This window comes from Eleginops maclovinus, chromosome 5 (assembly GCF_036324505.1).
Source record: "Eleginops maclovinus isolate JMC-PN-2008 ecotype Puerto Natales chromosome 5, JC_Emac_rtc_rv5, whole genome shotgun sequence".
Lineage (NCBI taxonomy): Eukaryota > Metazoa > Chordata > Actinopteri > Perciformes > Eleginopidae > Eleginops > Eleginops maclovinus.
In genome coordinates, this window is record NC_086353.1 from 14,011,304 (window position 1) to 14,038,062 (window position 26,759).

The following is a 26,759-nucleotide window of genomic DNA, read 5'->3' on the forward strand; positions in this document are numbered from 1 at the left end:
GATGGCCTATTCTCTAATTGCGACAGTTTTGCTTTCTTGTCAGGTTTTTTTGGTAACAGATGGGGTTTCTCAACAGCAGAGGGGGAGACAAGAACAGGAGGGGGAGAGTGGCCGTAAATCAGGATTGTAGAGAGAAACGAGTGGTTTTATGAGAGTTTACAGACCTTCTTCACTTTTAATGAGAAAAGACTGCAATTCACTCCTAGACAAAGAAAAAGGGTGGGCGGGTTAAGAGGTAGAATATTAATGTAGTAGACGCTAAGAGAGGAAGGGGAAGGGAAGAGGAAATGGGCAAGAAAATAAGAAAAAGGAAAGAGGTAAAAGTCAAGTGGGATTAGCAAAGGAACTGGAATGGCGAGAAACGTTGAGAGGGAAGGGCAGGAAGGAGGGATGACAGGCCGATCAAAATGTTGGCAGTCACCCATTTGGCATATGAATTTAAAAGCAATCTGTCTCGCTCAGTCCAGAGTCTGGTAAAAGTCGATGGTTACACACAGCACATGCACAAAAGAAATGGAGAGTTGCGTGGAGTGTTTGCAGCTGCTACCTTCATTCTTGGTGAAGCCAGACCCCCCAACATACCTAACAATTTACCACACATACAACACATTTAAACAGCACACACTCGGTGGGTTGGCCAGTTGGTCAGGAGTCAAAGGTCACTGTCAAGCTGCAACACATCCTATATCTTATTACCAACCCTCCCAATGTGTGTTTTTGTCTTGCTTTAAATGTGTGCATTTTTATAATGGGTCTGCCTGTCTGTCGGTTTTTTGTGCATTTAACACTTTACAAGGGAGTTATGTGGAAGGTTTACCCTCATATTTACTATATGACATGATTGTTTGTGTTTTTCTCAGTGCCAATGCTGCCCTGCCTACAAAGGGGCCCTGTAATTATGCATAGCCCCCCAGCAGAGAACTGCAGGGAGCCCCCCTTCATGGCTGCTGAGGCACGATGCAGGCATCACTGTCAGCCCATGCAATTTGAGGCCATATCCAGATGTAGTTGGTTATTGAAAGTTACAGTTTTACTTCCATGCCTGCTTCTGAACTGTAGCTCCACCCAAATGTAGTAAATTTATATTTTGCATCCGTCTGTAGGAAAAGGAAATGTTATGGCAACTTCACCCTGTAGTTAGTGTTCGGAAAGTAACACGTTTTTGTTGTTTTGGCTCTACTCCAGCACTCTGGGCATGCAATGAAACAATCACTATGAGGTTAGAGTGGTTACTTTAAAGGGCACCTCCACGGCTTTTACACATCAAAGTGTGTTTACGGGTAGTACTACTTCATATGTGGAAAAAAATAGTATAAAGGCATGGAACTCTAAAGGAATACATTCTGATGAATTTGTCTCGGTTGGAGCTGAGGTCCTCCGATCACCTGTACTCTTTACTTAATATGACCATGAACACCATCCAACGTACTTACAACTACACTAATGTAATTTTAATAACCCCGATTAGTCACACCACATCCAACCTGTTATCCCAGGTCAGCAGCAACATGTCTACGGAAATGATTCATTAGTTTTTATTGTAGACACCCTTTCACACAATCTCTCACACACAAACACACACAGGTCCCCAGGTATGCAGACTTGTTGCAGCAGGATTCAAGGAACCAAGCGTACCTTATCATTTTAATCCCAGAATGCAACATTTTTATTGCTATTTTCTGAATGGTGTCATCCTTTCTTGCCGTTGTCTTTAGCAGTTTTTATAATTCTCTTCTTCATTTTCTCCAGTATGTGTTTGACTGTATAACATAAGAGATTTGGAAAAAGACTGATGAAATGATTTCTCTTTTGTAGCCACTGCATAAACCATTAGAGAAAATACATTACAGTACACACATCTGGTTTGAGCTCAGAATTATATAGTTGCTCTTCAGATGGTTTACTTTTTTTTACCACACTCTGTGTAACACCTAGTGTTTGTTTCCAGACAAACCAGATGTCTTTGGTCTGTTATGTCAGTAAACAGTATGGGCTCAGTGAGACTGTTATTGAGGCAGATCAAATGTTCTTCATGCTGCATGGATTTACCTATGCCAGTCAAGTGATTCAGCACTCGTAGAACAGAAGTATGCACTATTCAAAATGTCGAGTAGTTACATAAACCTATAAAAATATAAAGGTTATGTAAACTTGGAGATTGAGTGGACATTTTGACAAGTTTGGAAGAAAAAACAGAATGCATATCTTTTGTTCCGTTAAATCTGCAGCTGGTACGATAAATACTTTTTTTCACTTGGTCCTGACAGGGCCTACTTTTTGCCATCTACTCACATGCTTGCAAATGGTTTTTTTTAATAGTTTTTGATCGAATAATTCAAAATTGACTGCGACTAGCATGAAGAGTGATCCACAATGGCTTACACTGTAGTTGCTCAGTGTTGCTATGATATCAGCTCACAGATTGATTAACCCCTTTCCGCTTTGTCATCGATCATGCAAAATGCAAAAAAACAAAACAGAGCAAGGCTAATTACATAGCAACATTATGTCTTATCATATATTTAATAGGCCAAACTTTTCATTGCTAACTCTCCTTCAGACGGTCAGGAAAGCAACAGCTCACACAGAGCATTAGAACTAGCTCAATAGATTAGGAATTCAATTGCTTCATCTTGTTGTTTAAAAGTCTTTCGTAATTCAAGCATTTTATTTCTTATCTTTTGAATAACAAGATAGACCAAATCTACTGTGTGTTTATCAAAATATACAGTACATAAAGTCCAAGTCATGTGGAAAACGTTTTGTGAAAGTCAGAGACAGCTGCTGAACGTCTGCACCAGCACTGAATGTCCTTAAAGTCTGCAGATGTAAGTTGTTATGTGTGGGCGGTAATGTTAAGTCTGTTTATTGACAGAAACAAATCAAAAATCAAGCCAGGACTTACAATATGGTTATTAGAGGAAACCAGAGGGAGAAGAAGAGATAAGGCAAGAGGAAGCAGTCGTGCATGCTTCAGTCTTCATGCTCGTAGTTGAGCCCTAAAGTCTGCAGTGAATTAGGCAGAAGGGTAAATCATGATGCATTCAAAACCACACACTGATCAGTTTCAGTATCTGGACCGATGACGATGCCTGCTATTGCCATTTGAGGATCTGTATGATTACCAGACCCTGATGATTTGATGATGATGCTCTCAAATGCATGAATGTAGTTGCCTTACTCCTGCAGCTGAGTGTGTGATTGTAATTCTTTGTATCTTAAAATGATGTAAAGGCTTTAATTGAGAGTGATTAATAACTAGTCATTCGGAAGTATATCTTTGCAATAGTCAGTGTCACCTGCTAGTTGAGCTAAGATCCATGTGATGGGATCTTAATTCTTTCAGCTGCAGCAACTTTATTCCTCAAAATCTTTCCAGGTGCTTTTCCAGCCCCTCAGCCAAGGATAAGTGGAATTTTCTGTGTGTGTGTGTGTGTGTGTGTGTGTGTGTGTGTGTGTGTGTGTGTGTGTGTGTGTGTGTGGTGTGTGTGTGTGTGTGTGTGTGTGTGTGTGTGTGTGTGTGTGTGTGTGTGTGTGTGTGTGTGTGTGTGTGTGTGTGTGGTGTGTGTGTGTGTGTGTGTGTGTGTGTGTGTGTGTGTGTGTGTGTGTGTGTGTGTGTGTGTGTGTGTGTGTGTGTGTGTGTGTGTGTGCGCAGTTGGAAAGCAGTGTAGGGGGAGTTCACAAGTCTCCTGTGGCAATACGTTTATGATGGTTCCAGTCAGTGAAGGGTTGGCAAGACTGCACCAAAGAAAGAAATATGAGCTCTATGCAAAATGAGACACACACACGCATACACACACCTTATGTATAAATGTTTGATCGAAGTTGTGAATAATTGATGTGTCTTTATTATTTGTCCCTCTGGTGTCCTGCAGTTCTCTTTCTTTCTCTGTCCAGCCTCTCTCTCTCTCATTAATCCTGTTTTATGTTTGTCTCTCCCTCAGGACACTGCTCCTTTAGTGAAGCCCTCGTGATTGGATGAAGAGAGAACCACTGACTACCAGTATGGACGCGCTACATGCTGGAGTTTCCCACAGTCCTTAGTTCTCTGGTAAGCAGCAACTGCACAGGGGCTTCTTTCCCGTTTTTTTATGTTTTTAACACAAAAATACACTCTTATCAAACCTACGAGCTTACATAAAATGACTGGTCATTCTGTCATAACTGAAAATAAAGCCGCTTTCATTATTTACAAGCATTGATATTTGCATAATTATGGGTTGTTATTCAGAGATGGTAACTCTATTGCAATCACATGATTTTCTTCTTAAATAAACAACTAAGCTCTGATATAATGCTAGGCAAAGCTAACCCCAGGGACTGCTACATAAAAACACTTCCTGTAAAAACTTCCCAGTTAAGGCCCTTGTGATTTCCCTGTTACTTTGTAGAAACTAAAATGGAGGACATATAAATCTAATGTTGAACACCTGAGCTGAATGATTAACTCAACAGACAGATACTATCATGTCCAAGTAGGCAACACTGCTATGTCCCTCATACCTGTTAGGCACTATGCTGTAAATATAGACAAAATACTTGACTGGCAGAGGCTGGACACCTTCTTTTTTTCTGTGCACCAGTGTGTTTTGTCCATTGTTTCCAACAAAGAGAGATATGTACAGTATATGCTGATGCTAGAGAAAATGGGCTGCACCCATCTCCCTTTTTAGGAGTGCTTTGCCTTTTTGTGTCATTGCTCAGATTTTTTTGGAACGTTCGCGGTGACGTCACTGAAGCAAATCAAGGAGCAGCTGTTTTTGGCTCAGTCTGTTCATCCTGAGCATCATATGTCAGATATATACTATCATAACCTCTGAAATTTGCTGTATAACTTTTTTCCTATAGATATTCCTCCTTGCTCCATGGCTGAAAGCTCATTCATACAAAGTCCTCTAGTTGCTGCTTATGGTGGGAAAACTAATAGATAGTAGAAGATGAAATAAACCAAAATGCTCTAACGTTGAATAATAGACTAGCTTCACCCCCTTGCTTTTTATTAAGTTAATATTTTCATGAGCCCCTTTTAAAACATGCACTGGATAACAGGGGGAACAATCCGCCACCAAACAAACCATGAACTAATGACTTCTCTGTCGATGATTCTTGAATGCCTCCTTTATCATCTCTGTGATTAGTTTGGAGTCATTTTGCTGCCTTACAGTGTTATGTTGTCTCCATAGAAACCAGCTGTAGTTGGGTTCTACATGGATGAATGTGGTCTCCAGGGGCAACCCAAAAAGAGCTCAGGATTCTTTGCATTCTTCTTCTACTGATCATTATTTCACTTTCTTCCCCTCTGTGGTATTCAGATCTGCAGCTGAGACTACTGAACCCTGAACCGTGACCAGCGCAGGTCTATGACTGACCTCCTGACAGGTACAATAGACACACACACACACACACACACACACACACACACACACACACACACACACACACACACACACACACACACACACACACACACACACACACACACACACACACACACACACACACACACACACTTGAACACATGCTGAGAGGTTGTCCATCTCTCCTCTACAGTTGTATCTCTTAGGAATGCAAAAGAAAAACCTGGTAGTTTTCTGTTTTCTTTTATTGTCAAGAAATCCCATGGAAAGGCCCAAAGCAACCCTGTGTTATTTCTTACTTTAATATGCTCATGCTAACCTTCCATGTGTGTGTTTCTCCTTAAACAGGTGGGCTCTGTAGTCTTTAGCAAACATGACTTAATCCGGAGTAATTTTGTTGCTTGGTACTATTTTCAGCTGTGGATTTGGTGCCCGAGTAACTATTTACATAACTAAGAGGAAAACACTACCATAAACTACATCAGGCTGTGGCTACACAGGAAATACTTGTTAATAGTTATAGTTATAGTTATTTTGGCCTTTTCATGGGATTTGTTTCGAATAAGAAAACAATAGAATATCACCAAACCTTTTTAAGGATGTTTAAATGTATTGACCTCTGTCTTTTTAAAGATCTGTTATGATACATTGCTTTTGGTGATTGCTCATTTTTAAATGCAGTTAAAATAACTATTGGTTTCTTAGTGATTTTTTTTTTCCACCTTAAAAAACTTGCACACTGTTCTGTGATCCTTGCCCATTCAATAACAGTAATTATAACAATCAGTTATTACTCCATTTGATGTGGTAGCAGTTCTCCATGCGTTATATTTTTAACTTAAGACAATGTTGTATTTTTCCATTTTCTCATTTACAATATTTTCTTCTGCTGCAAGTATGTTTTATTTACTGGAACCATATCCTAATACTAAGCATTACAATGCAAGAATAGCAGTTCCTTCTACAGCAGCAGTACGTGAGCAATGAGAGACCCTTTGTTGAATGCTAACTCCTAAACTCTAATGTGTTCATTCTAACGCACATGTGCATTGAAACGTATTCACTTCCTGTTCCCCATCTCTCCCTCTTCAGGTGATCTGTCTTGTGCCGCGATGATGTCAGTAGACGTGACCAATCGTAACAGCCCTGCTGCCACGCCTCCCACTTCCCTCAGCCTCCGCTCGTCACACAACCAGCTGCTGAGCAGTGATGTCATCAACCAAGGCTCTGCCACGCCACCCAAGTGTCGCAAAAAGTACGCACTTACCAATATACAGAGTGCCATGGGCCTTGGCGAAGCAGTGCCCTCTTCATCTTCCCCGTCATCCCCCTCACAGCCCTTAACCCCTAACAATCCCAAACTTGCCAAGAACGGAGTGAACCAGCTTCGTAAAGCCGGTCAGGATCACAACAAAAACACAACCGGCCCTGACTTGGTGGATCCAGAGTCTGAAACTACAGCTGATGACCTCAATGTCAACACAGCTGAGGAAGATGACAGCCACGCTCTCACCAACAATGACAGGGAGGAAGACGTCATTAAGAGAGACTTTGAACTTCACTCGGACGACAGCAGTGATGCAGACCCCGAGCCGAAAACTGAATCAGACATTGACTGTAACATTAACACAAGCGTGCAGATCAAACTGAACGGCAACTCCACAGATTTGGACTTTGACTTGAACATTGAGACAGAGGAGAGCGACGACATCAGCATTCTGTCTGAAAAGGAAATGATGTCGAAGATGAAGATCGAGGAAGATGGAGATGAGGCGGTAGAGGAGGAGCAGGAGAACGAGGAGAATAAACCTTTACTGATGATAAAAAGTGAGTCTCCTGTGATGAACCACAACGTTTCTTCAAGCCTGGAGCTCATCTCTGACCTCCACTCCAACCTCAAGCTCCTCAAATCAGGCCAGGACGCTCCGGTGCCTCCCCCTCCCTCCCCACCGAAGCAGGCCAGCCCAGAGGACACACCCCTGCTTTCTGTGGCCTCCTGCTCCTCCTCTTCCTCCTCCTCTCCAGAGACCAAGAAGGACAGAAGGACCGGGGCAAAGACAGACTGTGCTTTGAACCGCATTCAGAATCTGAACCCCAGTGACGAAGAGTTGAGTTGGACCACACTGTCCCAGGAGAGCAACTCCCCCGAAGAGACAGGTATACATATTAATCAAACAATGGTTCCACCATCCTCCACTGATGACATGCTTCCATTTATGGTGTGTACGTATGCAGAACTCAGACATTTGCTGGAATAGAATAACAAACACTCCTGCCTCCAGTAAATCTCCCAGAATCCCTCTGGGACAGGAAGTGCCCTTGTAACCTCATGGGTAGTTAGCAAGCCAGATCAGCTGCGTCCTGTTTCATTGTGTGTGTGTGCGTGTGCGTGCGTGCGTGCGTGCCAGGGAAGAGTAAATCAAAATCTGTGGCTGCCATTATGTCTCTATTTTCTTTGTCTTCTTGTAGAGGTTGGTACTCAAATGAACTCAAAAGCTCTTTAGCTCCCCATAATCTTACTTTTCATCGTTCTTTCTAACTTTGATAAATGTGTGATATGCAGGAAGCAGTTTAGTCACACATATTGAGAGAGTATTAGAGATGAGCATTTCCTTATGCATCTGTATGCGTCAGCAGACAAGCTTTAGTTGTTAGGCCTCATGCTGACTGAGATTCATCGTTGTCCCATTTTTTAGGGGTTAGTTTGAGGTCAGTTTGTTTAATATTCAAACAAACCCATGTTGATGGCCATGCTAGGTGTGTAGACGGTCAAGAAAATTGTAAATGTAAATTTGCGCTGCAACTAAATTCTGTTTTTCATTATGAACTGATTTAATTTAATCCTTCACATACGAAAAAGACTGCAAATCTCCCGAAGTAATGTCTTCAAATTCCCTGACAGTCCCAAACTTAAATATACATTCCATTTACTTTGGAATAAAATATAGAAAAAGCAGATCATTTATACAAATGAAAAGCTGGAATGATAACATTTGGCATTTTGTAGGAATTCAGTTAATCAAATGTCAAAATAGCTATTGATTATTTCTCTATCAACAGTCAGTCAGAAGGAATCGTTTTTTTAATCAATTTTGAGAACACAAATGCTTTAACTTAATTACATTTCTAATTATTTATCTGTCATCTCCTTGAATATCCTTTTTGTCTTATGATCGATGTTACAGTACACACAGTAAGGCAGAACTTTGGGATGAATTGTGTACCTGATGTTATGTTACTTCTTCAGTCATGATGGACTTCTGCTGTCCTCTCCTTTCTTAAACTTGCCTGCCTCTGCAGAAGGTCTGTTGAAGCTATTGCATTTCATTGTCAGCATTATGTAAATATCTCTTTCAGTTTAATTGGGCACTTAAAACTCTGTGCCTTGTGCTTTCTTGTAAGACATATGAAACACATCCGTCTTCCCTAAAGTAACAACCCCGACTGACCTCTGAGCTGTAGCTGCGCTGTAGACCATGCAGTGATCCGATCCGTTAAGCATTTAGGAAGAAAACATGAAGTGAAGAGGCTTCTCTGCTCGCTCCCTGATGACTCACTGTCCCTATTGAATGTAATGCTCCGTCTGAACATCTGTGCATTTCATCTCTCTGCAAGAATGATTACGAGCATGTCCAGAATTTGCCGGAATGTATTTTCCATGTGTTCTATTGTGCTGATTTCCTCTTGCGTGTGTTTGAGTCTAACATGTTATTCTGAAGGGATAACTCTCATAGGATGTGTTGTATGTGAAGATCATTGCACATGTACTGATGAGCCAATGATGGGAGACAAACTAGTTTTAACTTTAGTGCAGTCTCTGGTTAAGACGTATTGTCCTCTGAGGAATGGTAGAGGCGCTAAATATGACTCTGGTATCACTCATTTTGAGTTTATCAATATCTAATACATAGGCTTCCATACTGCTGTGACCTCCTGTCCGTCTCACATTGACAAAGCAGTGTTGTTTTCCCAGGTGTGTGTCAGATTCCTCTGTGGATGTTGCGGGTTAGAGGTCCAATACGACACTGCTTTCACACAGAGGAGCTAAAACACACACACACACACACACACACACACACACACACACACACACACACACACACACACACACACACACACACACACACACACACACACACACACACAAACTCATGCTGAGTGCAGGGAGGATATTTAAACAGCTCTTTCAGATTCTCACACAGCAACATTCATTTTAACACTTGCAAGAAAACACGAGTTGAATGTGTGCTGTGCTGCAACATGTCAGATTCTGTGTTTTCTGTCATATGTTCAGCTCTTTCTCCCTCTCCTCAAAACACACCTTTCCACCCTCAGAATATAAAGGTGCTCCACTTTGCTGCTTTTTTCTTTGTTGCACCTTCACTAGATCTGTTGAAGGAAAGGTAATCTGGGGGTTGCCAGGACAACCAAGAGAGGCTAAAATTAGGGTGCAAATGAGGGAGACATAGACGCTAAGTGTGCAATATATTTCTCGGTGTTTTTCCAGGTGCCCGTGTTTGTGTTGGGACAGGAAAGGGAGGGAGGCTTATTTGTGCTGTTGTTCATGCATCAGAGGAAGACAAAAAAAAAAATGCCAAACAGAGTGTAGCTGCGGGGGAAACCTCCATCTCTCCCACTCTATCTCTCTCACTCCCCCTTTACTCTCCCTCTCTTCTCTGCCTCTCTTTTTACATCATGTTCTCCCTGCGTCTCTGCCTCCCCTCTCTTGCAGTGTCCCCCGTCTCTCTCCTCAGTCCTCCCTCTCTTTTTCTCCCTCTCTCTGTCTGGGGTTCTCTGTTTGCTTACAGCACTGGGCTTCGCTGTGTGAGAGGCAGCTAGCTAACTATGAGGCTGGGAAAAGACTACATGCTGGCCATTGTGATTGTCAATTACGAGGGTAGGTGCATCTGTCGGAGGTCGGCTGGAAACTGTAGTGTTGTGTGTGTGTGTGTGTGTGTGCGTGCGTGTGCGAGTGCGTGTGTGAGCATGCACAGGTGGACAGTATGTGCGCATCTCTTTCAACACAGGGATGAAGTTTGTAAGATTATTGTTCTTTACATATCTGTCACAGGGGTCTGTGGTCGGTTGTGTTGTTACTGAGTGTGTGTGTGTGTGTGTGTGTGTGTGTGTCAAACTGTTGATGGTGGTGTGTGCATGTGGTGACAGAGAGAACATGTGTATGTGTTATTGCTCCAGGAGCTGCTGTCCCCTCCCCCTATGCTCAACTCTCCTCTGGCATGGAGCCGCATGCTAACCGAGGCTATCCCTCGCTAACTGCTACGTAGATTGGCTGTGGCACATTTCCATGAGCTGCATAGGTGCACGCCAGCTCCTAGACTTAGTGTCAGCATGCTCAAGCTTCTCCTTTTAATTCCAGAAGTGCTGTGGTGCTTTCAGAGGATGACACTGCTAACTTTGAGACATGATATACCGCTCAGGCCAGTAGCAGCTCTTACTCTCTCTTAATTTTTGATTTTATTTATTGGCATGTAAAATCAATACACCCAAAAAATGCAAACAAACAAGAAGCATAAAAAAGGATAAATACGTCTTATAATAATAAAAGTAAACATAGGATACATTATAACCTTGACACTTTACAAGTCCCTCGACATATAGACATGTTGCGCATATATCATGCTTGTATGATTTAAATTCATGGGACATATATTTTCTCTCCCTCTTTATATCTATCTTTGTCTCTTCTTGAGCACGTTTCATCCACATCCAGTAGTCTGTTCATTTCATACTGGCACCTTTTCTCTGAATCACCGTCCTCCCCCTCCCTCACAGCAGACAGAATCTCCGGTTCTCTCTGTTGTAGTTTTATTTCCCCTGACCTATTTTCTTTTGGTCATAAAAGACTGCAACTCCCAGAAGGCAGTGCCTCAGTCTTAAACCACATGGGATGTCTTTCAAGTTTGGGATTTTTGATCCATTATATAAATCAAAGTCTTAATGAGTGTGTGTGCGTGTGTCTAAATTCCATCTCAATCTGGACCGACCCAGTCGTCATGATGACATACGGCCTGCAGTCGTGGCGCCAGGCCCTTGGGCTGTGTTTTATTAGCATGGTCAGCAGTTCGAGAACTCTTTGTGCAATCACACACAGAGGCACATGTATACACACACACCAATCACAGACATGCACACACACTTATATCACCTTTATGAGTTGCTACACCAACTAATGCAGTTTTGTATCATCTTTACTACTCCTGCAACTACATTAACTTCACGTGTGTGTGTGTGTGTGTGTGTGTGTGTGTGTGTGTGTGTGTGTGTGTGTGTGTGTGTGTGTGTGTGTGTGTGTGTGTGTGTGTGTGTGTGTGTGTGTGTGTGTGTGTGTGTGTGTGTGTGTGTGTGTGTGTGTGTGTGTGTGTGTGTGTGTGTTAGCAGTTGATGAGATGACATGTAGTGCGTGCGCGTGTGTGTATGTATTTTCAAGGTAAATGCGTATCTCCTCTGAATTCTGTCACTGTCACATAAATCATGGTAACAGCCATCTGCTCTATATGCTGTTGTTGGGTCGGAGAAGGGAAGTTTACATTTTATGTGAATCCATCCTGAGGAGCCATTATTTGGCTGAATTATTTGAGGCATCATGTATTGCTGCAGACCTGGTACATATTGACTCCCTAAAATAGTTTCCATCTCTCCTGTTTTGATTTGTTTTGATGTCAGTGATCTTAATGAGAAATATCCTCATATTTGATTTATAAGTTTATGAACAATGAAAGAAGCCTTAATGGAAATGAGAGAGCAGATGTGATTTCCAATGTGTTCAGAAGTTTTAAAACTGTTATATAAAGAGTTGTATTTTCTGGGCTTGCTCATTGGGATAGCATCAGACATCTGTTTATCTTTTCTAATGTGAGAGAAAATGCTAGTATTTTTATGTATATTTAGGAGTTCTATTTCTAGTTATGAAAACAACAACAGTGCTTACCAAATTTGACTCTGTTGCGGTTCAAGGAAAGACACAGCTTGTTAAATGACAGCTGCAGCAGATGCTGAGTAAACCCAGTCAGCTGTTGATATGCTTCACAATATGATATCGGGTTAACTTTAATCTAACAGAGGCCATCTTGATCCTATGGTAGAATATGTATGCTGTATTTTTGGGTGTTGTTACAGAGATGTGTTTATCCATGCATTTGTTATTCAAGTATTTTAATCAAAGTACATAAAAGGTCTCTCAGGTAAATATATCTTCACTTTTCTCCTGTTGACATCAATAAACCTTCCCCATATTTGGATTTTCCCCCCAGATATCTGGAGTGAGCAGTCATTCCAGACAGACCCTGACCTGCCTCCAGGATGGAAGAAGATCACAGACATGGCCGGTATCTACTACTGGCACATTCCTACAGGCACCACCCAGTGGGAGAGGCCGGCCACACGCCCTGCACCCCCCGGAGAGACAGAGCCCCTGGCCCTGGGCGACCACACAGCCTCCACACCACGTAAACACTCCCTGGGCTCACTCAGCCCCTCACCTACTCCTGACCACGAGGTGAGAAACAGAATATTTAACACAGACAAGCATTTTAACCTTCATATACATACTGCCTTTAGTTTTTGCTGCAAATGTCTTTGATCTATACTTAATATGGTTTAAGTGATGGCACTTTGTAAGTCATGTAGGACTGAACATAAATTCATCCACAATGTAAAGACATGATAAAGAAAAAATATATAATTAAGTTTCAATTGCAGATCTACTTGAGAAAATTGTCAGCACTTTGGCAATTAGCCAAAACTAATGCAGTCTGATATAAGAGTTCTAGATCCTGCTTTTCTAAATCCATTGTGTGTCTGCATGTAGTCGAGCCAGGCGGAGATCTTCTTCAGGGGGTCGACTCGCTCAAGCACCACCTCTGACAGCTCCGTGGAGCCTCTCTCCACCCAAGAGCCCACCGTCACCACATGTGGATTTGTCAACAGCTGTTACTTTGTAAGTAACTAACACAGTTTCTGTTTCGTTGTACTGTCTGTGGTAAACTTCCCATTTTGTACTAATTCAGACAGCCGTTTATAGAGAGTGAGACAGAGAAAGGACTGTCAATACTGCAGTCGAGCGGCAGAATACTGAGACAATCAATCAGTCAATCATGCAGAATGATAGAGCGATACGGAGAGAGGAAAGGAGATTGATAGAGAGGAGCATGGTGTAGATAACATATTGATCCAGTGAGAAGGGTCTGATGTTGACAGATGGATGTGCCAGAATGACCTGCAGACTTTTCGACTATTAGCCAGTGACAAAAGAGTAAAAATGGCAGACAGATTAGCATGGTAGATGTCCTCTGAATTCTCACTATAGAGATGTTTGTCATTCCTAATGCTTCACCTCTCTGTGCTCCCTCTCTGTCTCTCCGTAGCCTCGTTCCACTTCTCTACAGGGGATGCCTGATCCAGAGCTGCGCTCTCAGCATCTCGAAGATGAAGACAAGGTACGACACTTTAGAAACATTTCCACTTTACCTTCGTTTCCCTTGTGAACAACCACTCTTAAGGTTCTCTTTAAACTCAATAGCCCTGTGCTTACATATGTTTCAGAACTGTTTGTAAATGTGTATTGTTGTGTGGCACAGATAGCTAGAAAACTTTTAGCATCTGTATGTGTAAACTGCTTTTGTACGTGTCTACTTGTGTCACATACAGTGCAGTCAGAAAGTATTTGGACAGTGACATGTTTTCTTTTGGTTTGGCTCTGTACTACTGCACACACAGGATGCCATAAAAAGACTTGGAACATCACAACAGTTTGTGCGTCTTCATGGACAAAGAGAGTTTTGTTTTTCAACAAAGCAAACCGTGAGACTAAAGTGCAATGCCTTTAAAACATCATACTAAGTCCACTTGTTTATCTTTAAACTTTAACCTGATATACTAATGTGTTCTAATGTTATTAGTTGGATAGTTATTGATATTTTTATGCTTCTTCTCTTTTATTGTCTCTCTTGTTAGCGTGGTACTCATATTTTATTAAACTTTTTGTTGTACAAAACTACATTACAAAAGATTTGAACATTGGATCCATTTCAGATCCACATCCAGAACAAGTGTCAGTGTCTAAATGACTACTTTTATGTCTCTTATTGTTTATATTCTACTCGTTAAGAATCAATAGATTCTCAGAACTGAGGTGAATGTTCAATAGGAGCAGGAAACATTTGAAAAACATTATGATTGTCAGTTTTTCATCACAGAAATGTTTTGCCAGGTCGCTCCTTATTGCAACAGGCACTCAGTGTGAAGTAAACTAGTTAGCTAACAGCCTTCTTCTGTCTTTCTTCCCTCGCCCCCCTCCTACCTTTGACCCTCAATCTATGCCCACCACTTTGTGTGTTTGTATCTTAACACTGTACGTAGAAACAGGTGTGGAGTGAATTTGGCGGAAAGATTGATAGTGAAGTGTGGAAGGCAAGTATAATGCACTCACGTCAATGAGTCTTGTTCTTGTCCTATCCTCACCCACCTACTGAGTGTTATATGTTTGCATTATGTGCTAGGAATTCACTGCCTGGGCAAAAGCATGTGTGGCTGATGATTCAACATAATATAACTGCATCAACCACAGCCTTTTTGCCTGATATGTAAAACTGTATCTGATACTTGGCTGCAGCACCACACTCCTACGGTTGTTTCTTTCTTTACTCATGTGGCTAAAATATTGTCATCTTTCCTTCCTTCTGGCACCGATCTGAATGAGTTTACGCATTTACATTCTAAATGTTAACTTTCTTTCCTTTATGCAGCATGCCCCATTGCACATAACACACCAACGCCATTTCTCCATCCAGCAAGGCCATCCCGCCCACACTTGGATGCATGCTGGCATATAATGTGTGGGGTCAAGAGATGTACATTTGTTTTCTGCCAGCTCTGTGTCTCCATAGCCCCTCTCCCACATGCCCTGAATATTAGTGCAGTCAGACATATCAGTGTTAGGTTGGAACAAGAAGCAATCCTGTTTTTGTTAAGGTAGCCAGCAGTGTGGTGGTAAGATTTATGGACTTGTGCCATTAGAAACAACAACAACTACAGTACTGTATGCGATCAACCCTACGAGGCAAACTGTGAAAAAAGACATGGAATAATAGGAAGTTTGATAATAAAAGGTAAACTTACAAATAAAATTACAGGACTCCTATCTGTCTGGAGGAGTTATGTCATGTGGCATCAGACTTTAATAAGGGTTTCTGCATCTTAAAACCTGCGTGCAAAGGACAAACCCAGACAGTTTTAGAAGACAGTATTACAGGTCACATGTGTGAAAGGGGCTTATAGGTGGTTGCCTTTGTGGATTTCATTTCGGTGTCATTTTGCACTCTCTGATAATGTTCCCTGTGTGCATCAGGACCTGCAAGCAGCCACGGTGAACCCTGACCCCAGCCTGAAGGAGTTCGAGGGTGCTACGCTTCGCTACGCATCACTAAAGCTAAGGTGAAATACCTGCACAAACACATCCCCCACACACACAGACACAAAAACCTGGGTGCATGCACCTGAGTTGCAATAAGTGGTCGAACATGTGTACCTTTCCTAGTATTGCTACTCGATAACATCTTTCCTTCTACTAGTTTTGTTTACTAATCTTGTACTAAATCAGTGTTAGAGTAAATGAGGTCAGACAAAGCAGGATGTTAGTTGTTGTACTCAGGAAATGGCTCCATGTTCTCTATTAGGGTAATGACTGCCTGTAGCCCTGACAAACAGAACAGGGAACATATTAGTGAACCAGCTGATGGCTCCAACGGTAATAACACAGTGTTTATTACATACCTACATCATTTGTTTTTAAACTTTTTTTTCAGGAACCGTCCGTCAGTGGAAGACGAGGAGTCCTGCAGGATCAACAGGATCAACTCAGAAACAAAGGTAAGGAGCATTATTGTTAACATCAGTGCAAAGCCTGCATAATGAATGTGTATCATCCTAATCTGTGGTTTGTCACAGTTTGAGTCATTTTTCCCATTGTTCTGTAGCTGTTTTAAACTATCCGTTTAGAAAACATTTAGACACAGTACATTTTACATTTCTAAATGCAACATTAATTAGTTTGTAGTCTATTGCGTTCTGATCCACTTGTGTTGCCTTGCATGCAAACTGAAAAATCTAAAATCCCTTATATTTATGAGTTTTCTAATCCTACTTTCAACACTAGAATATGACCAAATTCCTAACAAACACAGCTTTTTGCTTTCGTTTAGCTTTTTTCCCCCTGTCTGCTTATGTCTTAAGCCTGTTTATTTACTGGTGCTGTTTATGTTCTTCATGTTGGCTGTCTGTGCTCTCATCTGAGTGAAGAGACTGCCTCCAAGTGGTGAGGCCGAGAGAAACAGGTCCTCGCTGCACATTGGTGCATTAATCAGCCAGGCCTCTTAAAGATTGGACGCTGGAATTCAAATGAGACATTTAAAGTTTAATCAAGGGGTTATGCTCAATAAAACATTAGTCAGTAGAATGTCATTCCAATTAGGCAGATACCAGGAAATGTCAACACAAGGTTTAAATACATTTAGAATACAAATAATGAAACAGAAAAACTATTATTCACTATTTATCTGATTCGATGCGGTCATTGCATTCTGTCACAACCTGCTGCAGATTGCAGGAAGGCAGAAGTACATGCCAATGTGTGTGTGGCATTGACATCGATGACTGAATAGATCAAAAGCTTTGCAGATTACTGACGTTAAGCCAAATTTCAGCTCCATTACGCGGTGCTGATTTGGCGATGGTCTTTTTCCCTCTGTTTGTCTGGCAGAAACTCAAAATCCTTAGCAACAGAGACTTGATGATGAATACCAGACACAAACACAGTCAGGGCATCTGGACTATAACACACTCATACACACACACGCACACACACACACACACACACATGCACACACACACACACACACAACCACACACACACACACACACACACACACACACACACACACACACACACAACCACACACACACACACACAACCACACACACACACACGCACAATTCCAAAGAAAATAGCCCACTGCAGTATCAAGCTTAGACCAGCCCTCATCATGAGGTAGTTAAATTCGTTTTCGAACTAAAACTCTACCACTGCATCTAGAGAAACTTACTTTTAAATTATTGGTTGGCTTCTGCACTACCAGCAGTTGTTGTCTCTTGTAGCTGCTACCACCTGCTGGTCTGGACCTGTGACAACACTTTGCTCAGACCCCTGAAACACAGAGCGATGCACTGTGGGTATTACTGAGTGTGTGAATTCAGCAGGTTAGAGAAGTCAACTGTGTAAAACTCCCCACACTGAAGACACAATATTTAGGATGTCCCGCTGTATGGTACCAGACTGCCAGCTTTTTTTATATGAACATTTGATCCTCACTTGAATCTGTTTTTTCCTTTAACAAACCATGATACTGGTCAGTGTGATGCGGCCTCACTTTGTGAGTCTGCATTTTTGTTTTCACTCTGACTTCTTTTATCTGTAATCTGCAAAGGATGGCTGAGATAAAATGAATACTTGATGAGAACAGATGGACGAGTCTCTCTTCACTCTGTCGTATTGACTACAAACATGTTTTTCTATCCTCATCTGTTTATTTATGTTTTCTTCTTTGTGGAGTTCAAATAGTTCTGCTTTCCTCAGATTCCTGCCAGTTCTAACACCCACGTTTTTAATCACCATGTTGTTAAAGTCAAGCAAAAAATGATAGCCTCATTAAATCCTAAAAACCAAAACCTGCAAACAGTTGTAATATGTCTGTAAGTACTGTACTTTATAAGTAAACGTATCATGGCTTGGTGTGTCTTCCAGTGCTTTGCAGTGCGATCTCTGGGGTGGGTTGAAATGGCCGAAGAGGACTTGGCTCCTGGAAAGAGCAGTGTTGCCGTTAACAACTGCATCCGACAGCTGTCCTACTGCAAGAATGACATCCGAGACACCGTCGGCATCTGGGGAGAGGTGAGGAAAATATTTATTTATTTTTGCCGTTTTAAAAAGAGTTACTAGTTTTTATGAGACTGATAGTACTTGTAAAAAGCCAGTTAGATCAACTAAAATGTAAAAGCGGAGCAGAGTGAAGAGCATAAGAAGTTAGCCAGGGCAACAGTCTCAATGTATCTCAAAAGATGGAGGTAGAAGGGGAGGGTGAAGAGAGGAAAGTGGAGCGATGTTATGAAGTGTTCCCTTCTCTCTGCTGTGGTTGTGTTTAATCTGAAGCGACAGAATAGAGAGCGGGAGGGAGCTTCTTCCTCCTTCAATAACCTTTCATCTCCCACCCCCTCTTTTTTTTTTTTTTTAAGTTTCATTATTTATTTAGAGAGGCTACACAGACCTCAACCCACACATGCACACACAGGCACATTTACTTTTTAGTAAAAGTAAAAGAAAACGCCTGAACTTTAAAATAACCACTTTTTTGATGCAGGAAAAAAAGATTGCATTTTTCCTGTGACGAGATCTGAAGATTTTGTGTGTGTGTGTGTTTGTTCGCTCAGGGGAAGGACATGTACCTGCTGCTGGAGAACAATATGTTAAACCTGGTCGACCCCATGGACCGCAGTGTGCTTCACTCTCAGCCAATCGCAAGTATCCGGGTCTGGGGCGTTGGCCGGGACAATGGCAGGTTAGTCCTCTTGGCCATACGTTTTTTTCTACTATTAAATATTGAGTTTTCCTCGTTTATTGTGTCTTTTATTAATCATGAGTGTGGAAGACTGTGGTTTTCTCAGAATCTCTAAATAAGCTTAAACATGACGTAGTTGTGAATATCTTCAGTGTTATTAACCAAACATGACACCTTGAGGCTTTTGTGGCTCAGGTTTAAAGTTCCAATAACTTTAATTGATAGATTAGTCACTTATTTAAATTAAGTCGATGCTCAGTATAAGGTCAGGGTAACAATCTAGGGCAGCAGGCGAGTGCTGTGGTGACAGGAAGAAGACAGGGGTTAATGATTGATGATGAAGGGAAGTTAATGAAAGATTAATTCAACAGTACAAAGGAGAGGATGAGAGGGAGAACGGCCTTTAATCTGCCTCGCCACAAATCCCCTGCTCACTGTCGGTACCTGGGCTTTCACCTCAGTGTAGCTCAAAGACAGATTCACAAGCACTGTGTGGTGCTGCTCGGCCACCAGCAAAGGGCGCTCTGCACTGCTGCTGAATGCACGAGGAGAAATGAAAATGTAGGTTAACAGGCGCAGCTGGGTGGTGTGGACTGGAGAGGTCCGAAGCTTCTGTATTTATAATTTGAGCAGGCACGTGCCTGCACATACACACACACACACACACACACACACACACACACACACACACACACACAACCTATAACGTACAAACACAAGCAGGGCTGCACTCACGCTACGAGGAAAGGCTGAAAGCTCTTGGCATATGCACAACTGCAGAATTTTGTTGCCTCAGGGATCTCTGTCCTCTCACTTACACACACACACACACACACACACACACACACACACACACACACACACACACACACACACACACACACAGCAGCGCAGCAGTGTATGTTACAGTATCTTTATAAAATCACCCAGTCAGATCAAAAGGAACTTGTTTTTTTCCACCATCCACATCTACATATAGCAGGAGAGTTCTAACTGTGGGAGTATGTGAGCTGCAGCAGAGGGGAGGAGGAGAGATGGGAGGGAGGGGAGTAGAGGGGGTTTTGGCAGTGAAGAGGGAGAGAGGGGGATGAGGCTGCCAGAGGGGGAGGTATGGTTAGTGCTCACTGGGTGTGGACCGGACAGGTTGAGGAGTGTGTACGCCTGCAGCATCACCAGGAATAGATGGTGAGTGTCTCAGGACGCTCCTGTACGCAGGATTACCTGCCAACATAGAAAAAGAAACGGCTGTGAGTATATTTATATACCTTTTTTATCTCACTTTTGGAACCATAATTTCTGCGGTTTTGTTTTATTTATGGTAGAAAAAAGAAAGAGGAGCTTAAACATGAGGCCTCTCAGTCTGTAGGGGAGGTTGATGTTTATTTTTTTAACCAGCTTGTCACAATTTTACTCCTCAAGTTGAATATAAAAATAATATTGTTTTTGTGTGGTGGTTGGCATGGTGGTTAAATGTGAGTGACATTACATGATAAGGAATTCATATTAATCTGAATCTATTTAATTTTTTAATATATCATTTTATTTTCATTTCTACTGAGAGACTCAGGGTTTGAATCCAAAACACTCAATATTTCAATGTGTAACATCATTTCCTTTCTTTAAAATAATATTTTCTTCCTAAATGTCCACAGTTTAAATATCAAATACTTAAGATGTTTATGTCAGAGTGGAAATAAAAACAGTTGCACTTATTTGCTGCATATCTGGCTTATTTTTTTGCGGCTGTTTGGTGTGAGAAACTAGGGAATTTGGAACCCGGTTGGAGTAAAGATTTTTCTCCCCATCGCTCTCCCCCTCTTGCTCTGTCACAGACATTTTTACCCTTGGGACGGTTGAATTGGTTGTGTCAGTAAAGAGAGGTACCCTGGTGCCTCCCCCTCTCCCCATGTGCCATGAAACTCATTATCGCCATCGAGATTACAGATTCCCACAGCAACCTTGACATTTTAAGGGCCGTCTGCATGATGATAAGATTATATTCGAAATGAAACCTCACCCCCTTCTCCCTCTCTCTTTCTCCCTCTGACTTTTATCTTCACTCTTCATCTAGGTCTTTTATCCTGCCCACATCTTTACGCTTTTATCTTTATCGTGTACAATGTTGCAGTTCACTACCAATTTCCTCTCCCACTATTCACTTTTCTCCCGTTATATTACTTACTCTAACTCACTTCTCTCTCAGAAACTACTTCTATGTGGCTTTTAGAAACTGACAGTCTATTTCCTTTTATTACTTTAAGGAAATTCAAACCATTGGCAGCCAATTAAAGCTAACTGTGCCTATCCACAACATCTCTCTGTCCTGCTATTCTTCTATGATCTTTAATACATTATTCAAATGCTGTCAGTTGCTTTAGATATTGTAAATATAATAAGTATGCATAAACACAAACTGCACTCAGTGTTGTTCTTCTAACCGGCTTCCTTTCCTCCCTTGCTTCCTTGGACACAGAGAGAGGTAAACACATTCCTTTCTTTCACCCCCCCCCCCTGTTCAGTATCTCTCTATCATCTCCGTCATTCCTTATTGTTTAATTTCCTCTGCGTCTCATTTTTCTCCACTTCAAAGTGGATCATGATGTTCTGTAGCATTGTCTACGCACACTCACAGGTGTAGGGAGTGGACGATGACCTCCTCCGTCCTTGTCTGTCTACAAGCATTTTTGAAGAAATATACACGCACTCACGCAAGCAAGTACAAAAACACACAAATGGGAATCTTTTCAGGAGACGTTCCCCTGAGGAGCTGGACTCAGAAATGTTGTTAACCCCCAGGCATTTGTTTCCTATTGCCTGGCATATTGAAGCACACAGCTTGAAGGCAGTTATTTCGATTTGTGTGCATTTCCTGCTGACATAAATCAACGTTTGTGTGTATGTGTAAGAGCAAGTGTTTGAGTGTGCGTGCTTTACAGGTTTAATTTGTTGCAGCTACATCTTCATTCGTCTATCCCTCCGGCTCCCTTTTCCCTCTTCTGTTCATTCCCTCTCTTCAGCGGACTTAAATAGTTTTCGGCTCCACTGGGCCCAGGGGAAAGTTCTTCCCTGCTGTCACTCATTCAACTCTCTCTTGCATCATGCTGCTTTATTTATTGATTGATTGATTGATTGATTGTGTGTGTGTGTGTGTGTGTGTGTGTGTGTGTGTGTGTGTGTGTGTGTGTGTGTGTGTGTGTGTGTGTGTGTGTGTGTGTGTGTGTGTGTGTGTGTGTGTGTGTGTGTGTGTGTGTGTGTGTGTGTGTGTGTGTGTGTGTGTGTGTGTGTGTGTGTGTGTGTGTGTGTGTGTGTGTGTGTGTGTGTGTGTGTGTGTGTGTGTGTGTGTGTGTCCTTTATTCATCAGACGGATAAATGTCAGTTCATCGCTCATCTGTCTCTAAGAAGTGTCCGTCCTGAAACAGGACTCACAAACCCAATGACACACTCTGAGTAGAACTGAAACTAGTCCAACAAACCCTTTTGTCATCTTCATCCCCCTGGTGTTTTTATCTCTCCCTGTTTTTCCTTTTTGACACTGTTTTTCTCTTTCCCAGGGACTTTGCATATGTTGCGCGGGATAAAAACACCAGGATCCTGAAATGTCATGTGTTCCGCTGTGACACGCCAGCCAAAGCCATCGCCACCAGCCTGCATGAGATCTGCTCCCGGGTAAGTGCTTCAGACCATACCAGGTTTGCATTTGGCAAACGGATTCAGATTGAACTGAAAGCCATTATTTGCTATTTTATTTCTATTGAGATGTTTACATTTTGAATTTTTTATTTTCTAGTCTTTTCATTTCTCTAATGTTCAATGCCTTGTCTTTATGCTGCTACAACGCAAAAAAATCCCAAATTAGGATCAAAAGTACTTGTCTATCCATTTATCCATTTATCCATCTATCCATCTATCTATCTATCGTAACATTTACTCAGGCACCAGTAGTTGTTGTACCTGAGACAGATAGGATTCAAATTGTCCAGATGTATTGTTTTATCGTTTGTCATTTTTTCTAGTTCAACAACCGAAGCACACATTATAATCTTTGCAGAGAGTATTTGCGGTCCAAAAACAAAATTAAACTCTAAATTTCACACCCAACAAAGTTTCTTTCCCTAAATCACAGCTATCACAGAGCTCTGCAAATGTATTCGTGGATGAATGCAGACCGGTCTAAAAGAACCGTATTCAAACCATGTTTTTTATTGTGTCTGCTTCATTCACCGAACTCGCTCGGAATTAATGGACTTTCCTTTTGTTCCCAATAAAACACATTTATAGCTTTGGAAGTTCAATTCCGTGTCGGAGAAGATCTTTAAATTCCCTCTTTATTTATGTGGACTCATAATTTGGTGTCAGCATCAATTCCATGTAGCATTAAAAATGTTTTTTAATGACTTCGGCTTCCCACAGACACTTTGTCATGACCATTGACTTGAACAAAGTGTGTCCCTGAAGTGTCTTTTGTTAAAAGGAAAAGGTAGAGCAATTTGTCCTCCTTAAATTCCTCCCATTTCACTTTCAACAAGTTCTATAACGTTTGGAAATTTCACACAAAAAGGATGAATAATGAAAGTGGCGAATTTTTCACAGCAGGGGTTGTTGAGTTGGATATTTGCTGTGATAAACTCTCTGATTAACGACATGTTTTATTTATGTGTGGTATTTCCAGGATTGATTTGTCTGGTTTGGTCTGAGTTTGTACGTTCGCTTTTCTCCCTGTTAGTTGCACTGCAGGAAAAGCTCTTACCAAGCTGTAGAAAGATGAGTGTGACCTGGTAGATGTGTGTATGTGTGTGTAGCAGTGCTCCTCAGGTGAAATGAATAGACAACATGACAGTATCGGGGGGGGAATTACTTCAGGTTTTCTTGAGCTCTTTCGTGTTCCGTTCCTTTCATCTTTTTTTCCCCTCCCTCATCCTATTTTACTATCACACATTTTTCTTTTTTGTCTCCTCCCCTGTGTGTCTGCCAAGGAATACCGATCCGCTCGTTTTTTCCACGCCATTTCCTGATATTTCAGTGTCTGCTTTTTGCCCCTCTCCCTCTCTTTCTCTCTCCCTCCTCCAGATAATGACAGAGCGAAAGAATGCCAAAGCGATGGCAGGCTCTCTCCAGGACAGGATGCAGGCAGGACTAGATCTCCCCTTACAAGGTAGGTGTCAAACCGTGTGTGTGTGTGTGTGTGTGTGTGTGTGTGTGTGTGTGTGTGTGTGTGTGTGTGTGTGTGTGTGTGTGTGTGTGTGTGTGTGTGTGTGTGTGTGTGTGTGTGTGTGTGTGTGTGTGTGTGTGTGTGTGTGTGTGTGTGTGTGTGTGTGTGTGTGTGTGTGTGTGTGTGTGTGTGTGTGTGTGTGTGTGTGATGTGACGTGACACGTGACGTACAACAATAGACGCATAGCAGACATCACCTCTTTGGCACACTTCATGCATTTAAACTGGTCATTAGTCTGAGCAGAAAGGGTTGTCATCCCAATGTCCTCTGTTAATGCTCCAAAGTCAAGACATGTTGTGAACATCTGCATCAAGAGGTTTGATTCATAAATAATTAATTTTAGAGTCATATGTTTAACGAAAGAGCCACAACTGAGTTTGGGTCTTAAAGGCACCCTGTGGAGTTTCGTTGTGCACAGAGAAAGCATAACCTCTGCTGTTACTCACCAGAACACACTGTGTGTTTTTTAAGCCTGACAAATATTCAATGCACACCCTTCTACCTTTGTGTCGCGTTTTGTTCCTTGTCTTCGGCTCTTTGCATCGTATATTTGTGCCAGCTGTCACTCAGTAGAAAAACATGAAATAAACCAGGTTTTTACCTACTTTTAAAATCATTCCTCGGTCGCTCTACCTATGCTCAAACACTCCACAGGAAAACTTTTGAAAGTTTCTGCAGTTTACCGATGTTGGGCTTGATGGTCCAGTGCCCCAGCATAATGTGCCAGTATTCATTATGTCACATTTTTAATAGTCAGACAGATGGGACAAGTAGCCAGCCAAGAGATGCTCGGGGCAGCAAGTAGAAGGAAATAATGCAGGAGAAGATTGTTGAAGAGATAGGTATGCTTAAACATATACAGTGTGTATATATATATATAACATGATATACAACAGAAAGTAGACTCACTGTTGATATCAGGTCCCTTTTACTATTTTCTTTCCTCTGCAGATAGAAACCCCTCAGTGTAGACAGGTAGTCAGCTGAATGGACCCTACAAGAAACTGCCTTTACAAACCTTCTATGCGTGACGCTCATTAAATCCTTTGCTAGAAAATCTGCACTTCATATTTGTACTGCGTGGTTCTGCAGGCTGCAGAATAAATAAAGAACTTGCTGTCACTATTGTCAGCTTAAATTTCATGCTGCCATGCTGGTGACAATTCTCTGTGATCAATCAGTGGTCGGTATTTTAACTCCACCTACTGTTATCGACTCGCTTGTGGTATCAAAAAAGGCCCCAGGTACTTTCCACAACTGTTCTAAAGTAAATTAAAGAAGAGCCAGTTAATTAGAGCGGTGCACAATCATGCAGTGGAAATGCGGCATTAGACTGGTTTTCTAATTTGGTAATAAACATGAGAACAACAAGCTTCTCTGTCACTGTCGGAGGGAAAAATGATTGTCTGTGCGGCACTTTATCATTTATATACACTGGTGATTGGGGAAGACGCAGCACCAGTCCAGCAGACTGATCATCAGTCCAGCCTGCTGCCGTCGCTCCTCAAATCAAACTGCTGCAGTGCAGGCCTCTAGTTTGAAATACATTTAGATATAGCAGAAGCCATGAGGGTGGTGGTATCCAGATATTTACTCTTGAGGCCTCATGTAGGAACCTTATATAAATGTGCATTGTTGTTTACAAATATTTCTTCTTTGAAACATTTATTAAATGTGTGGCTTCTCCCCAGCAGAGTTCCCCACACCAAAGACGGAGCTGGTTCAGAAGTTCCAGGTGCTCTACCTTGGGATGCTGCCTGTGGCCAGACCAATAGGTTAGTCTGATACGCGGTACTCCTGCAGACTGGAAGGAGATGCAAAGCACATGGTCGTGGGTAATGTTGATGTTAATAGCCCAGCTTAAGGAAGGGTTTTAATGTTGGTTGTTTGTTTGTTTCTAACATGCTCTGCTCCAGGCATGGACATACTGAACGGAGCTATAGACAGCCTGATGGGTTCTTCAAACAGAGAGGACTGGACCCCGGTAGACCTCAATGTAGCAGATGCTACTGTCACCATCAGCAAAGAGAAGGTGAGACACATCTGCTGGAGCCAAACTACTTCAATAAAATGCAATGTGCCAAACAGATTTGACTGAAAGGCCTGAAGTACAGACTGTGATTTAATGACTGTTACTCTTTTTGTTAGATTTTTCAATCCACTCCATTTGTTGTATTATAGCTGTATGTCGAAAGCAGCAGACAGGCAGGACTGAGTAAACTTGAATATCGATATGTTTTAAAAGTCTATGATATACATTAATATAACCAGGACGAAGGGGAAGTGCTGGTGGAGTGTCGTGTTCGTTTCCTGTCTTTCATGGGCGTCGGGCGGAACGTGCACACGTTTGCCTTCGTCATGGATGCTGGCGGCCATCGCTTCGACTGTCACGTCTTCTGGTGTGAGCCCAACGCTGGACACGTGTCAGAGGCCGTACAGGCCGCTTGTATGGTGAGTAACTGAGCAAGAAAACACAGAGCTGACAAAATACTTTTATTACATAAAGCTAACTGTCAGTAGGTTAGTTAAGGAGTAAATGTGTTTTACTCTGTGCATACACGTGT

General features: G+C 41.9%; 1 protein-coding gene across 8 annotated transcripts in view; it reads left to right on the top strand.

The window, feature by feature from the left end:
• The window catches only part of apbb2b (amyloid beta (A4) precursor protein-binding, family B, member 2b), a 41,055-nt gene that overhangs the window by 10,616 nt on the left and 3,680 nt on the right, over nt 1–26,759 (top strand). For 4 of the 8 annotated variants that reach the window (XM_063883586.1, XM_063883587.1, XM_063883588.1 and 1 more), the window contains exons 2-17: nt 3,945–4,051; nt 5,313–5,379; nt 6,450–7,514; nt 12,629–12,873; nt 13,186–13,314; nt 13,742–13,813; nt 14,736–14,786; nt 15,724–15,809; nt 16,181–16,244; nt 18,175–18,321; nt 18,858–18,985; nt 22,537–22,651; nt 24,053–24,137; nt 25,887–25,970; nt 26,100–26,227; nt 26,467–26,646. In XM_063883586.1, the coding sequence (XP_063739656.1) occupies nt 5,361–5,379; nt 6,450–7,514; nt 12,629–12,873; nt 13,186–13,314; nt 13,742–13,813; nt 14,736–14,786; nt 15,724–15,809; nt 16,181–16,244; nt 18,175–18,321; nt 18,858–18,985; nt 22,537–22,651; nt 24,053–24,137; nt 25,887–25,970; nt 26,100–26,227; nt 26,467–26,646 (2,598 nt within the window). In that variant the 5' untranslated portion in view covers nt 3,945–4,051; nt 5,313–5,360. The remainder of the gene's footprint in view (nt 1–3,944; nt 4,052–5,312; nt 5,380–6,449; nt 7,515–12,628; nt 12,874–13,185; nt 13,315–13,741; nt 13,814–14,735; nt 14,787–15,723; nt 15,810–16,180; nt 16,245–18,174; nt 18,322–18,857; nt 18,986–22,536; nt 22,652–24,052; nt 24,138–25,886; nt 25,971–26,099; nt 26,228–26,466; nt 26,647–26,759) is intronic. The other 4 variants (XM_063883592.1, XM_063883591.1, XM_063883593.1 and 1 more) reach the window with 4 other exon arrangements.